At 44.5% G+C, this 15,172-nt stretch overlaps 1 protein-coding gene across 1 annotated transcript in view; it reads right to left on the reverse strand.

Moving 5' to 3' along the window:
- The window catches only part of PRRG4 (proline rich and Gla domain 4), a 32,260-nt gene extending 20,005 nt beyond the window's left edge, over positions 1 to 12,255 (reverse strand). The window contains exons 1-4 of the mRNA XM_043969815.1: positions 12,017 to 12,255; positions 10,792 to 10,904; positions 2,483 to 2,646; positions 614 to 662 (exon numbers count right to left, since the gene is read on the reverse strand). Of these exons, the coding sequence (XP_043825750.1) occupies positions 614 to 662; positions 2,483 to 2,646; positions 10,792 to 10,894 (316 nt within the window). The 5' untranslated portion in view covers positions 10,895 to 10,904; positions 12,017 to 12,255. The remainder of the gene's footprint in view (positions 1 to 613; positions 663 to 2,482; positions 2,647 to 10,791; positions 10,905 to 12,016) is intronic.
- Positions 12,256 to 15,172: the final 2,917 nt, after the last annotated feature.

Raw genomic sequence — 15,172 nt, forward strand, 5'->3', positions numbered from 1 at the left:
CTCCCCTGCTCGGTTTCATTTGGTAGCAAGGACTTGGGGAAATGTGACCATCCCCTCCAGGTGGGGCCACTGTAACAGAGACCACATGGTGTCTGGGGCCCTACCTAGGGGGATTGAAAGAAAAACCCGGCAGAAACAACAGCTGAAGATAATCAGCCAAGATAAGAAAGAGGATCACCCTCCCTGAAAGTGCTTAACTCAGCCTAACAACCTGACTTTATCCAGCTTGCTAACATGCAGCAGTTAAAAAAAAAATTAAAATATTTAGCCACTTGCCTCTGGCAGAGAGTACTCAACTTGTGCTAATACAAGTCTAGACTTTGCCTATTTCCCCTCTGTAGTCTTCAAGAGTCACTTGGAAACATGGTGCCAACTGGAAGGACGTCTAGTATCTCCTTCCCCTAGTCTCTCACCAAATTCTCAATACCTAGGTATCGGAGCTTTCCCTCCATTTGTCTCGGCTATCTGGGTACATAATTGGGAAGTCTATTATGGACTAAAAAAGCTGAGGAACAAGCAGAATTAACGTATGGATTATTAACTACAAAGCTGAAGTTTATTACAAGAAGGACAAGGAGTGAAACAAATGCTACTTGATTAGTTCTTGACTCACCTGATCTTTTGCTTGGTCCTCGAACTGAATAATCCTGCCAAAACGCCATCTGTTAGAGGAGGTCACAGTTTAGTGAGGGAGGTATCTGCTCATGATTTTATCTGGGGCTGCCCCGTACTCTAACCCAGGGCCTCTTAAACTTTCCACGGGCAACACCCAAGAAATTTTTACCTGACCCCAGGTATATAGGTATATAAAATAGGTATACAAATCAAACATTTACTGCCAAGATTTTTGTGACCCTCCCCCCACACTCAGTTATGTGACCCCACATGGGGTTGCAACCCACAGTTTAAGAAGCTTTATTCTAACTGACCCTGGAGTAAGATATGGTATAAACTAAGGACTATTAGCCCCAGAGTACATGCCACAAGGGCTACTCTTTGGCCCTGTTTAGCCAGGAAGGTGACCGACTGCCAGGCAGGAGCTGCCCCAATTGTCCTCTGCTGCTCAGCTCTCATTCACTCCTGACTTCAAGTTCAAGAGTGTATTTCAGGCATGGGGGAGACCCTGGGCAAAGATATGGAAATGGATGATGGGGCAGTATGAGAGAAGTGAAGTCATGTACATTGAGGTTGGGACCAAGTTAAAATGCTTTAAAAGCTAAAGAGAACTTTATAATTGATTCTAAAGGGAATAAAGAACCAAAGGAATTTACTGGGTCAGAGAGTGAGTTTTTTTTTTTGGGGGGGGGGACTTTTTTAATGGCTTTTAGAAGGATGTTTAGGTGTAGAGAGAGACTTGAAGTAAGTATCTAGTGATTGGAGTAGAAGTTATGTGCTGGAAGGGGTGGAATGACTCAAAAAAGGATAGCCTGGGCTAGTTTGCTCTAGGAAGGTTTGCAATTGGACAGAAGTCAGCAGGACTTCAGGGTCAATCAAGAAAGGTATATCTTAAAAGGCATTCCTCCTGGGCAAGTAGTCACTTGACCCCAATTGCTTCACTTAAAAAAAAAAAAAGGCATTCCTCAGGTCACCCTTATTTGGAAGAAAGGACTAGCAATATTTAGAGAGCCTCCTAACTGATCCATGAGAAAAACAGAACCCACAAGGCAAAATTATTAAAGGAAATGAGATTGATCTACAAAACAGAAGGTTGTGGGTAAAAATCACTTGTGAGATATGGGACCTGTTATTACAGGGAGACCCCTTCATTGGCTGTTTATTTCCAGACAGGATAAAGGTTGGATTTAAGGGAAAAGTTTTATAATGGAGAATTAAATGGTGATGTAGGTACTAAAAGGCATAATGGAATGTCCACTAACTCATAGGAAATCTTTAAAACTAGTATCACAAGTAAGATACATGGCTAAAGTAGAGATGTGCCTCAGTCACGGGACTAGGGGAAGGGAACAAGCATTCATATAGTACCTACTAGGAGCTAAGCAAATATTTGATGTTTATAATAACCTTGGAAGGTAGGGCCTATTATTATCCCCACTTTACAGTTGAAGAAACCGAGGCAGACAGAAGTTAAGTGACTTGCCTAACATCACATAGCTAGTAAGTGTCTGAGCCCAGATTGGAACTCAGGTCTCCCTGACTCCAGGCCCAGTGCTCTATCTGCTTTCACACCTAAGTACTTCAACTAGACCAAGTTATCTCCTGAGATCTTTTTTCAACTTTCTATTCCATAATTGTCCTTAAATAAAAGAAATATTAAACCCACCTAAACAGAATAAGTCAATACTTTGGTAATTAGAACAGACCCAGTACCAAAAAATATTAGGTGAGATAGAAATACATCAAGCTGATGGTTAAAAAACATTTTAAGACATGATAAGAATGTATATAATTTCCAAAGGAAAGAGGCTTTCCTATTGAATAACCACTTAATGCTTCCAACCAGTTCGTGAAACATCTACATTACCGTTTTGTCTTCGTCCCCAAAGATCTCTCTAGCTTCTTCATAGTTGCACAGTTCCTCATTACACTCTCTTTCTAGATCTCCAGGAGTGAAGAGTTCCAAGTCGAATCTATTGTGGAGGAGACGTCTATGAATGAAGACGCTGGCTTCTTCTTTTGATGTAAAGACTAATGAAGCAATAAAAAATGAGGACCATTTACATCAACAATAGAACCCCCCCCACTCTATCATTTTTACAAACAAGAGCAATAACAATAAAAATAATAAGATAAATATAAGATAATAAAAATATAAAAAATAAAAACAGTAACAGTTTTATAAAGTGTTACAATTATTATTACCTCCATTTTACAGATAGGGAAGCTAAAGTTCAGAGCAGTTCAGTGACTTACTGGCCCATGGTCACAGAGTTAGCATAGCCTTTGTTTCACAGTGGAGAAAACATTTCTGTTGTGGCTAAATGATATCTAACTTCTGACAAAAGGGAATTGAGGAGTAAAAATATTTTCTGCCAAAAAAAACCCCAACCAAATAATTTGAAGGACATTCAGTGTATCTGAAGGAAGGTTGGATACAGGAAGTTGTTCAGTATATAATGGTCCTTCCCCTTCCCCCAACCCAAATACACACAAACTTTGCTAGCTGGGGTGTGCTGGGGCCAGCTCATACCAATGAAAGCCTATTGTTGAATTTTCGTTATGAACTTTATACCTCAGAAATCAGAAAATGCTATAAATCAAGACTTGATCTATTTTTAAAAATTGTCTACTTAAGAAAGAGATGGAGTAAACATTAATAATGCAGATAAGCTTAAAAGTATGTTACCCAGGTTTTTCTTTTCTTTTTTGGAGAGCCAGTTGGTAAACATCTACCTACACAACCCTGGCCATTGTTATAACACAGGAAGCTGTTTTAAAGACGTTATTCTTTGTTTTTAGATGCTTATTTAATTAAACAAACCTGGGGGGGGGCAGGGTCTGATGTCCCCATGTAAGGCTTTTCCTTGCTATTTTCTTGACTGAGAACTAAATTAGATAGTGGCATAATAAAAGATAATTAAAATGAGAGTCAGGAGATCTGGGATCTGCCACCAGTCATCTATGTCATCTTGGGAAACTCACAATCTGCATGGATCTCAGTTTCCCCATCTGTAAGTAGGAGAGGGAATTCAAAACTTCAATAATTATGACCGGAAATTCCAATCCCTCCCTGCACCTAAAAAGGGATGATGTTTCCAAAGGTTTGGGTTTTTTTGATCAATTTCTCCATGAATCTTCATTATAATGGTGATTGACAAACAAAATGATAGGGCTAGTAATAGTCAATGCTTCCTCAAACTAGGAAGCAGAATGGTATAGTGGATAGAGGGCTAGGCTATGAGCTGAGAAGACCTGTATTCAAATTCTGCCTCTAATACAGTTTCCCAAAAATTTTAATGAAGCCTTAAGTTTTTTTTGTTTTTGTTTTTTGCTGCAGGGCAATAGGGATTAAGCGACTTGCCCAAGGTCACATAGCTAGTAAGTGTCAAGTGTCTGAGGCCAGACTTGAACTCAGGTCCTCCTGAATCCAGGGTCAGTGCTTTATCCACTGCACCACCTAGCTGCCCTAACCTTAAGTTTTAATAGTTTAAACTGTACTTAATAGCTTTGTAGCCCTGTAACCTCTATGAGTTTGATGTAACTCCCTAGGATTAATCTACTATAATTTCCACAGCAGAGATCCTTCCCCCATTCCTTAAAACTACCCAATGAGGTAGGGTAAACATTTTTACTGATGAGGAAACTGAGGCATAGAGTAGTTTAGTGACTTGATCAGGGGCAAAGAGCTAGTAACGAATAATAGTACTAGAACTTAGTTCTCTTAAGACCCAATAATTTTTCTTTTCTTTTAAGATTTTTATTGATATTTTTTTGTTTTCACATAACCTTTATCTCTGAATATAATCCCTCACTACCCAGGAAACTATCCAAGAACAAAATTAAAAGAACAAAAAATAACAAGCAAAAAAGCCTGTTCCAACAACACTAACCAACATATCAACTGTGTGATAAGTGATACACCCAAGTCCTCTGTCTCTGCAAAGAAGGGAGTGAGATGTGTTTTCTCATCTCTTCTCAGGTTGCAGGCTTAGACCAGAGTCCTCTGCATTACACCAACCAACCTCTCATATATGTATATAGATTTTTACAGACACATTGGCTCATGTACAAAACAAGGCTGTATTAATACTTAATAGTGTGAGGACCCAGTTTTGTCAGTGCACGTACTCCCCCTGCTGGCGCCCATCGCAACATCTCTTTCCCCTAAGGAAATGGCTTTTCTGAGCTGCAGCCAATATTCTATGCAGGAACCTCTTCAAACTTACTGGGGAGGCTGATGGAGAGGATGACAGACATACAATGCATCACATTGGGTCCCATATGGCAGAGAATAACAGCTGTTATTTTTTATTTTTTCCTAAACAAAAATGTAGTGAGTGAAAGGAAGACAAGAGTATTTCGACTTGGAATCTGGTTACTGACTTCTGTTCATGGGTCTAATATTGACTTGCAGTGTGACCTTGGGCCACCCATCCTCATACCTGAGTGTAATATGAGAATAACACCTGTCAGTGAGCTGAGGTGTTGGTTATATGAATTAAACAACACTTCCCAAGTGCTCTGAATCTCTTGGAAAGTCATTTTACATACTGTGTACATCCTTCTATGTAGGATTGTTCGATGAAACGATGATAGATCAGTTGGGAGCGACTGTTCCCAACTCCATACTGAAAGGGGGAATGGGTGTGGCAAAATGTCATATATTACCTCCCATTCCTGATGTGATCTCAAGACCTAGTGAAGAAGGGACCTTAAGAATTATCTAGAGGGCAGCTAGGTGGCACAGTGGATAAAGCACTGGCCCTGGATTCAGGAGGACCTGAGTTCAAATCCGGCCTCAGACACTTAACATTTACTAGCTGTGTGACCCTGGGCAAGTCACTTAACCCTCATTGCCCCACCCCACCCCCTCAAAAAAATGATCTAGTCTAATGATTCTCAAATTTTTTGGTCTTAGGATGTCTTTACCACTCTTAAAAATTATTGATTACCCTGCCACCCCCAAGTTTTTCTGGATGTGGATAATATCTATTAATATTACTATATTAGGAACAAAAACATCTTAGTACCATTATGAAGAGTTTTGACCTTGTGGATTCCCTAAAAAAGCTTCAGGGAAGCCCCCAGGGATTCCCAGACCACACTTTGGGAACCATCGATTTAGTCTAAGCTTTTGATTTTACAGATCCTGGGTTCATTCTTTGCTGTTATTATTATTAATATTATTATTATTGCTGTTATTATTAAAGGATAAAATGGGGGGGGGATTTCTGGGTCCTGGCTTCCTTACTGGCCTCCTCTTAGTACACAGGTCTCTGAACTTAAAAAGAAAAAAACCTTTTTGGATAATTGTATTTCAATATAAGTAGTTTTTTTTTTTTTTTGGAACTGCAAGGATTTTATGCATTTAAAAACAAAATCCTGAGAAGGGCCCAATAGGCTATATTTGGATTTGGAGGGCCTGGATTCAAATCTTGGGCCACTAATTCACCATCGCTAACTCAGTCTGATCTTTAACATGTCTGTTCTTCTCTGGGCCTCAGTTTCTTCATCTGTGAGATTAGACTCAATGACCTCAAAGGTCCCTTCCATCTCTAAATTAGGACATCGACAGGAGCCAAATTTTTACTGTGGTCTTCTTGTTTTCCTTTTCTTTTTCTTTCTTTCTTTCTTTCTTTCTTTTCAGGGCAATGAGGGTTAAGTGACTTGCCCAGGGTCACACAGCTAGTAAGTATCAAGTGTCTGAGGCCAGATTTGAATTCAGGTCCTCCTGAATCCAGGGCCAGGGCTTTATCCACTGCACCACCTAGCTGCCCAAGGTCTTCTTTTTCACACAATATCCATCTCCCATGCCCACACCTTTGACCTGCTGTTCCCCTATACCTATAATGCATTCCTTCCTCATCTTAGCTTCTTGGAATTCCTGGCTTCCTCAATTTGAGAATCACCTTCTGTAGAAAACTTTTCATGAATCCCCCAGATGCTAAAGCTTTGACCACTTATCTGCCGGAGCATATACTTCGATATGTGCCCGCCATCTTCCCTGTTGGAATGGACGCTCCCAGAGGTTGTGCCTAGCACAATGACTGACATATAGTGGGCTCCTTTTTGATTGATCTTCTGACAATCTAATCCTGACTCTAACATCTCTACTCACAGTCTAGAAAAAACCAGTAAATCCAAGGTCACAGCTTAGTCTCCCCATTTTAGGAGGATTTGGAGATTAGGAGAGGGGGGTTCGGCCTCCTTGCCAAGTTATGGATAGGTTTAAAGCACCAAACAATCCTTGTGAGACACCCCCAGCTCCTACTCCCTTTTAGTCCAAGGAACCAAGTGGGATCTTGGTTCTTGAGGCTGCCCCATCACGCTCCTAGTCTTTAGCCCGGCATCAGGAAGAAATGGGTTCAAATTCTACCTTTGATGGAGTCACTTAACCTTTCAGAACCTCAGTGTCCCAATTTGCCTCACAGGGAGGACGATATCTACAACACACGTCTCACAGGGCAATTTGTGACATTCTGATGAGATAATGGAAATAAAGTATTTTTAGATTTTAGAGGGATATATAAATGTCAATTATTTGGGGGTAGCGAGGTGGCACAGTGGATAAGGCACCAGCCTTAGATTCTGGGGGACCTGAGTTCAAACCCAGCCTCAGACACTTACTAGCTGTGTGACCTTGGGCAAGTCAATTAACCCCCGTTGCCCAGCAAAAAAAAAAAATGTCAATTATTATTATTTCTTTTATCCTTCTTGGAGGGGTCTCTAAAGGAATGCAGTCATTTTTGGTCTAAACCTCTGATTGAAACAGAGCTAATTTGAAAGCAACCTCCCTGACCAACTCAACTAGTAATGACTCTACCTTCTCCTAGGGCATTTTTTTTTTTTTTTACCTTTCTGTCCTAGAGGTAGCTAGGTGGCACAGTGGTTAGTAGGGCTGGAGTCAGGAAGATCTGAGTTCAAATCCAGTCTCAGATACTTACTAGCTGTGTGACCTTAGATAAGTCACAATTTCTGTTCACCTCATTTTCCTCAAATGTAAAACGGGAATAATAGTACCTGCCTCACAGGGTTTTTGTTACATGTAAAGTTCTATATAACTATTATTGTCTGATTGTGTCCAACTCTTTGTGACCCTGTGGACCATACTGTCCATGGGATTTTCTAGGAAGATACTGGAGTGGTTTGCCATTTTCTTCTCCAGTGGATTAAGGCAAATAGAGGGTAAAGACTTGCTTAGGGTCACATAGCTAGTGGGTGTCTGAGGCAAATTTGAACTCAGGTCCTCCTGATTCTAGGTCCAGCACTCTATCCACTGGCCACCTAGCTGCCTCATTTAACTATTAGTTATTGTTAATAGCATGGCCCTAGCATCAGACTTTTGATCCCCCAACCAGAATCTCCTCCCTATTCAGTTTACATCTATACTACTGTAGACTATTACATAGTCAGCTTTGTCCCCAAGTCCTGCACTTCAAATGCATAATTTGGGACCTTCTATTCCTTTCATTTCTTGTCTTTTCTTTTCTTTTTTTTTTTTTTTTTGGCCAGGCAATGAGGGTTAAGTGACTTGCCCAGGGTCACACAGCTAGTCAGTGTCAAGTGTCTGAGGCCGGATTTGAACTCAGGTCCTCCTGAATCCAGGGCCAGTGCTTTATCCTCTGTGCCACCTAGCTGCCCCCCCCATTCCTTTTTTTCATGTCTGCCCTTCCCTTCTAACAAACTCCATCCAATTCTTCCCAGTACCCCGCATGGAGTAGGTGCTTCATAATTGCTTGCAGACTGATCGACTGATGAACAATTCCACTCCCCAGGATAGTATCACCTTTCTTCCCCACCCCCCTGCCCAACTGAGGCTTTCCTTTCCTAGGTCATATTTCCCTTTAGGATGTTTCCATTCAAGGGTTCACATCACACCTCCAGGGATCCCTCCTTTGGTATGGGGAGCCGGGGGATGTGAGGAGCTCAGCCTTAAATTCATAATGAGAAGGCGTTTTACTACACTGGCTGTAGGTGGGGTTGTTGGACTATATGCATAGGCAGCTGCCTGTACGCTATGATCTGTATCAATGCCAGGAAAGCTTCCCACTCTGATACCTGAAATGATGTTCCTATGAGATAAGGCATCTTCCCCAGTTAAAATGGACACGGCCCCGGAAAGGCCAATGTATCAAACCACTCTTTGAAGGAGCCATAACTCCATCGGGTGGGACCCAGAAGGGCCCATAGAAGCCATCTACTCCAATGTCACTTTACCAGGGAGGAAATGAAAGTCCCAGTGGCTTGCCCCAGGTCACCTAGCCAGTGTCAGAGGAAGGAGATGAGCAAAGGTTCTTTCACTTTATTGTCAGTGCTCTTTCCAATGTCCCAAGATGTCTCCAGCTCCTTCTTCTCTGTAGACAGATCATGTGTTGCTGTAGCCAAAAGAATTCATTGAGGGGTATTGAGCCTCTCAGAATTTAGCTGGGCTGGGTCCCAAAGGAAAGACAGAATGGCACCTCCATGCCTCCTCTTGACCAACTTGGGCAGGGGGCTCTCCTGCAGCTTATGTCCCCTGGCAGACAGAACCTTATCACTCATTAAAAAGTTAGTGTGGGGCAGCTAGGTGGCACAGTGGATAGAGCACCGGCCTGGAGTCAGGAGGACCTGAGTTCAAATCCAGCCTCAGACATTTGACACTTACTAGCTGTGTGACCCTAGGCAAGTCACTTAACCCCAATTGCCTCACCAAAAAAAAAAGTTAGTGTGGATTCATTCAATGGACCCCTTCCAACAGATGGCTAGCTAGTTTAAATAGGTTGATGGGGGAAAGAAGGAAGAGATAGGTCCAGAACCTAGGCACTACCCAGAGAAGACAGGACGAGGTGGGAGACTGCAAAGCACCAGACAAACTTTACCTACTTCTCAATTTTGCCTAGGGTCAAAAGTGGTTCCAGGCGACCATCACGGGTATAAGTATCAAATGCTCCTAGTGACCTGGAATTTATGTCAGACTTTTGAATTCTCTATCTCTTAACCTAGCTTTCTTCTTCATTCTCCACCTTTATCAGAGTAACCATATCATTTTAAACCTGCAAGGATGTCTAGGAGATCTTGCCTAATGTGTGAATCTTAGAGAGGAGGAAGCAGAGGGCTAGAATGGTGAGGTGATAAATGCCCAAGGTGACATACCTAAATTGTAGTCATTTATATTGGAAGCCTCTATGAAATGAGGGGTTTGGGCTAACTGGTCTCCCTGCTTCCAGTTCCTGAACTATGATCCCCAAATTCCCTTCAGGGCAGAAACTTTGCTTTCCTTAGTATCTTCCTTAACCTCTACACCGAGTATCAGTAGGCACTTAATATATATTTGCTGATTCATTAAAACAAGGTCCTGACATGAACCCAGCTTTCCTCATTTTCCATGCAACAGTTTGCAATTCTTCTCAACAAGAACCATTGGTTATACCTCCTAACTGAGCATTTTCACTGACAACTGTGCCTTGTGCCTAGAATGCACTCCTCCTTCACCCTCAGTAAGAAGCCTTTCCTCAACGCCCCCCCCATTTATACTGTACACAAGCTATTTGTATGTTGTGTCCCCGAAACACACTGGGAGCTCCCCGAGTCTTTTGCCTTTCTTTGTATCCCCATTGCTTGGCACAGTGCTTAATAAATATTTGACCGGCTTCTTATCATGATTACAGTATAGAGCAGACTTGAAGAAGCACCAGGAGCCCGTCTGCAAAGAGTTGGGGAGATTTTGTATTCAATTAATCACAGATGCTCACTGGTATTTAAATGTACATTTATCATATTAGATCTATGTGGAGAAGCTCTTTGATTTGAATTAAAACAAAACCAAACTGGACTACACTAGTGGATACAGTATTGGGCTTGGAGTCAGGAAGATCTGAGCTCCAATCCTGCCTCAGGCACTTACTAGCTGTGTGACCCTGGGCAAGTCACTTAATCTCTCTCTTGGCCTCAGTTTCCTTACCTGTAAAATGGAGATATTTCAAAGTGCTTCGCAAAGTATAGAAATTATTATATTTATACATATATTATTATTATTAAATGAGTTCGAAGTGCTCCTATTCATTGATTATTCCCCCAAACATGGTGTTTTAGTTCAAACAATCAGATTTTTCACTTTTGACTCAGAAAAACACAATATAAGATGTGGCTCTAATTTCAGTACTGATTTTCTTCTAAATGTAAGAGGTCGATTACCGTCTTTTCCTGCATGCATAGACTCTTGGGGACTTCTCGCGCAAGGAGGAAACGCAAAAGTAATACCGGGCAGAATGCTGAGCAGAACCAAAAGTTTAAACATAGTCTGGCATCTGTGGAATAAAAGATGTCCACTTACAACAGCTTTTGTCTCCAGCCTCCAACCTCCAACCAGCACCCACCGCAGCAGCGCAGCCTCAGACCAGGTTTCGGGCTGTTCCGGCTGCTCCGCATACCCCGGCACAATCGCAGAGGAGGCTCTCTCCGGGCAACCGGCTCCCCACCATTCGCCCACCTTCCCCCCAGGGCATTCTCACTAGACGCCAGTCCCTCTACACCCATCACAAAACATCCAGTCACTTCCTGGGAAGCCCGAGGCGGCCCCCACCTCCCAAGGAGTGGCTGGGATCCGAAGGGCCCCGGAGCGCGCCCCTCCCGGCCAAGGCAGGCTCCCCCCGCCGCCCCGCTCTACGGAAGAGACCGGCCCGCCTCCCCCGGAGGCAAGCGGGAAACAACAAGCAGTTAGGGCCCGTGTCTCGGCCCCCAGCCCCACCTCCAGCGCTCGCCTCCCGGCCGCAAGGTGCAGAGATCGCTTCCCCTTTCCCTACAAAGTCACTTCCTAGTTAATCTAACGTGCGCCCCCGGCCCAGGTGACCGAGGATCCACTTCAATACCCCAGCCGCTTCCCCCACCCCAGGATTTAAGGAGGCTTCGATTCCAAACTTGGGGCCCCACCCCAACCCCTCCCACCGCCCGTTTCCGAGGCTCTCTTTCCAGACCCCAGACAGCCCGGGTACCCACCGTCGGGGTTACTACAGCTCAAGTTCCACAACTCATCCCCGCCCCCAACCCCGCCTCCGCCCCCCACTCCGCGTCGCCATTCTCCGGGTAAAGAAGGTTCCGATACCGAATTCCAGTCCCAAGTCCCTCCACCACCCACCCCCGATTTCTCCCCATCACCTGGGTTACTGAGGCTCTATTTACACCCCCACAACTCCCCACTGCTCCCACCCCCATCTTCGGGATTACCAAGACTCCTGTTCAGACCCCCTTCCAGGCCCGCCTGATCCCCAGGATTTATGGACACCCCCAGTTCCAAAACTCAAACCTCCCTCCCGGCCTCTCCCCGCACCCCCCCCCCACCCCCGCAGGTCTCCGGGGTTACCGAGACTCGCCTTCCAAACTCCAGGCCTCCTTCCCCGCCCGCTCTCGATCCCTATAGTACCTGGAGCCGCTGGCACATGCTCCGGAGCAGCTGTCCGGTTTCTGCCGGGCCCGGAGCGGATCCCGGGCTTCGCCGCCGACGCCCCCCACTTCTCCTCCTCTCAAAATCAGTCTGGCCCGCGGGGGCTGGGAGCCTGCGCTCGGGATCCTGGGGTCCTTTCGCGCTCCCCGGCGAAAGCTGCTGCCGCGGCTGCTGCTCCCGGACTGGACGGGACAGGCGCCCTGGCTACGGAGCGCGCGCGGCGGGCTCACTGCGGGCTCACTGCGGGCTCACTGCGGGCTCCCTCCGGCTGGGCGGGCTGGCGGGCGGGCTCCCGGGCGCTTCCTGGAGCGGGCGGAGTCCGGGGCGACTGGGGAGAGTCCCGGGCTGTTCAGTCTCAGCAGGTGGCCCAGCGCCCTCTCGTGTCCCCGCCTCCCGCAGCCCCTGTGGCTGTAGGCCGAGTCGACAGGTGAGGAGGATCCGATCCCCGACTTATCAGCCTGCTGAGAAACTGGAGCGCCATCGAGGCCCGCCCCACACAAGGAGCCGAGCTGGACCAACTCCAAGTCCGGCCCTCCTAGCTCCCGCGCGGTGAGCCAGAGGGCCACACCTGGGGAGGTCTGAGCTCCCGGGAGAGTCTTTGCGTGCCGGTCGCAGGGGACCAGGAAGGGAAGCTGTCACTTTAGGCCATGCATCCTATCTTAGCCTTGTGGACAGAGTCCTGGATCTGGAGTCTGTGGACAACCATTCTTAACCCTGTGGCCCTTTTGCTGCTTTAACTTGTCCTTGGACAAGTGCTTGCCAAATTTCTGGTCAATCAATCGAGTATTTATTAAGCGCCCGCTAGAGCATCAACCTTGGATACAGGAGGACCTGAGTTCAAATCCGGCCTCAGACCCTTGACACTTACTAGCTGTGTGACCTTGGGCAAGTCACTTAACCCCAATTGCCTCACCAAAAAAACCAACCAAACAAACAAAAAACTTGTACTAAGACAAAAATTTTCTCTCCTCTCCTCCTCCCCCCAAAGTAGTTTGGGAGTTGGTGCACTAGCAGTTGTGGGAATCAGAAAAGGCTTCATGCAGAAAATGATGCCTGAATTGCATTTTCAAGATACTCTTTGAAGAGGAAGTAAGGAGACATTTTCCCGGACATATGGGGGAGGCTAGTGCAAAGGCACTGAGATAAGAGGTCTGGGAGGAGAGGAACAGAGAGAGAACATTGGCTGATCTCAGAGAGAGGGAGTAATATCCAACGAGGGTAGAAAGATAGGATGGGGCCAGGTTGTAAAGGGTTTTAAGACTGAATACAAGGGGGGCGGCTAGGTGGCGCAGTGGATAAAGCACAGGCCCTGGATTCAGGAGTTCCTGAGTTCAAATCCGGCCTCAGACACTTGACACTTACTAGCTGTGTGACCCTGGGCAAGTCACTTAAGCCCATTGCCCCATAAAAATAAATAAATAAAAGACTGAATAGAAGAGCTTATATTCTATTCTAAAGGTAATAATAATAATTATAGCACTTACTATGTGCCCTTTACAATTACTACTTCATTTGATCCTCACAATAATCCTGGAAGGTAGATGCTATTATTATCCCCATTTTACAGATGAGGAAACTAAGGCAGACAGGGATTAAGTGACATGCACAAGGTTAGAAAGCTAGTGAGTGTCTAGGGTTGGATTTGAACTCAGGTATTCTTAACTCCAGGTCTAGCACTCTATCCACTGAGCCACATGGAGTCTATTGAGTAAGGGGGTGCAAGGGGGGGAGTGTATGATCACATCTGCATTTAAGGGAAATAATTTTGGCAATATTATGTAGGATGGAGTAGAGTGGAGGGAGACTTGAGACAGGGAGACCAGTCAGCAGGCTGTTGAAATAAATTAGGTGACAGGTGATGAGGGCCTGAACTAAGTACCTGTGTGAATGGAAAGAAGGGATTGGATGGGAGAGACGTGAAGGTAGAAAAAGCAGGACATGACAACTAAATGGATACGTGGGATGAGGGGGAAATGAAAATTCCAGGGTAACACCAATATTTTTTTTTGTTTTTTGTTTTTGAGAGGCAATGGGGGGTTAAGTGATTTGCCCAGGGTCACACAACTAGTAAGTGTCAAGTGTCTGAGGCCAGCTTTGAACGCAGGTCCTCCTGAATCCTGGGCCGGTGCTTTATCCACTGCACCACCTAGCTGCCTGGAAACACCAACATTATGAACTTAAGACGCTGGAAGGATAATAGTGTCTTTGATGGAAATAGGGAGATTTGGAAGAGAAGGTAGTTTGGGGGAAAGATAATGAGTTCAGTTTTAGACATATTGAATTTAAGGTTCTAGTTCAAAATGTCCAATAGGCAAATGGTGGTATGAGGTTGAAGCTCAGAGGAGAGACTGATATATAGATCTCAGTGGCATCTGCAGAGAGATGATGGCTAAACCTATGGGTGCTGATGTGGTTAGTGAGAGCTATACTTTCAGGGAGAAGAGAAGAGCTAAATAGATATAGAAAGATTTAGATCTAGATAGATCTAGATGTGTCTGTATATATATATATATAGAGAGAGAGAGAGACAGAGACAGAGACAGAGACAGAGACAGAGACAGAAATCTATACATACACACACACACACACACACACACACACACACACACACACACACATATATATCTCAGAGAAGAGAAGGGATAGATGATAGATCTAGATCTATCAATCTCTTCTCTTCATCTCTCGATCTAGGTATATCTAGATAGATAGATCTAGGTGTAGATCTATCTATCTAGATCTACCTAGATCTACCTAGATCTATCTATCTATCTATCTATCTATCTATCTATCTATCTATCTATCTATCTATCTATCTGTCTGTCTGTCTATCTGTCTATCTGTCTTTCTATCTATCTGTCCATCCCTTCTCTTCTCCCTGACATATATATGTATGTATGTGCATGTATGTATTTATGTAGATATAGATATAGATATATTTCTCTATTTATAGAAATAATTTCTGTGACAGACTTCTCTTGATTTTTTGTTTGTTTGTTTTATTGAGGGGCAAAGAGGGTTAAGTGACTTGCCCAGGGTCACACAGCTAGTAAGTGTCAAGTGTCTGAGGCCAGATTTGAACACAGGTCCTCCTGAATCCATGAGTCAGTGCTTTATCCACCGTACCACTTAGCT

Source organism: Dromiciops gliroides, chromosome 6 (assembly GCF_019393635.1).
Source record: "Dromiciops gliroides isolate mDroGli1 chromosome 6, mDroGli1.pri, whole genome shotgun sequence".
In the NCBI taxonomy this organism is placed as follows: domain Eukaryota; kingdom Metazoa; phylum Chordata; class Mammalia; order Microbiotheria; family Microbiotheriidae; genus Dromiciops; species Dromiciops gliroides.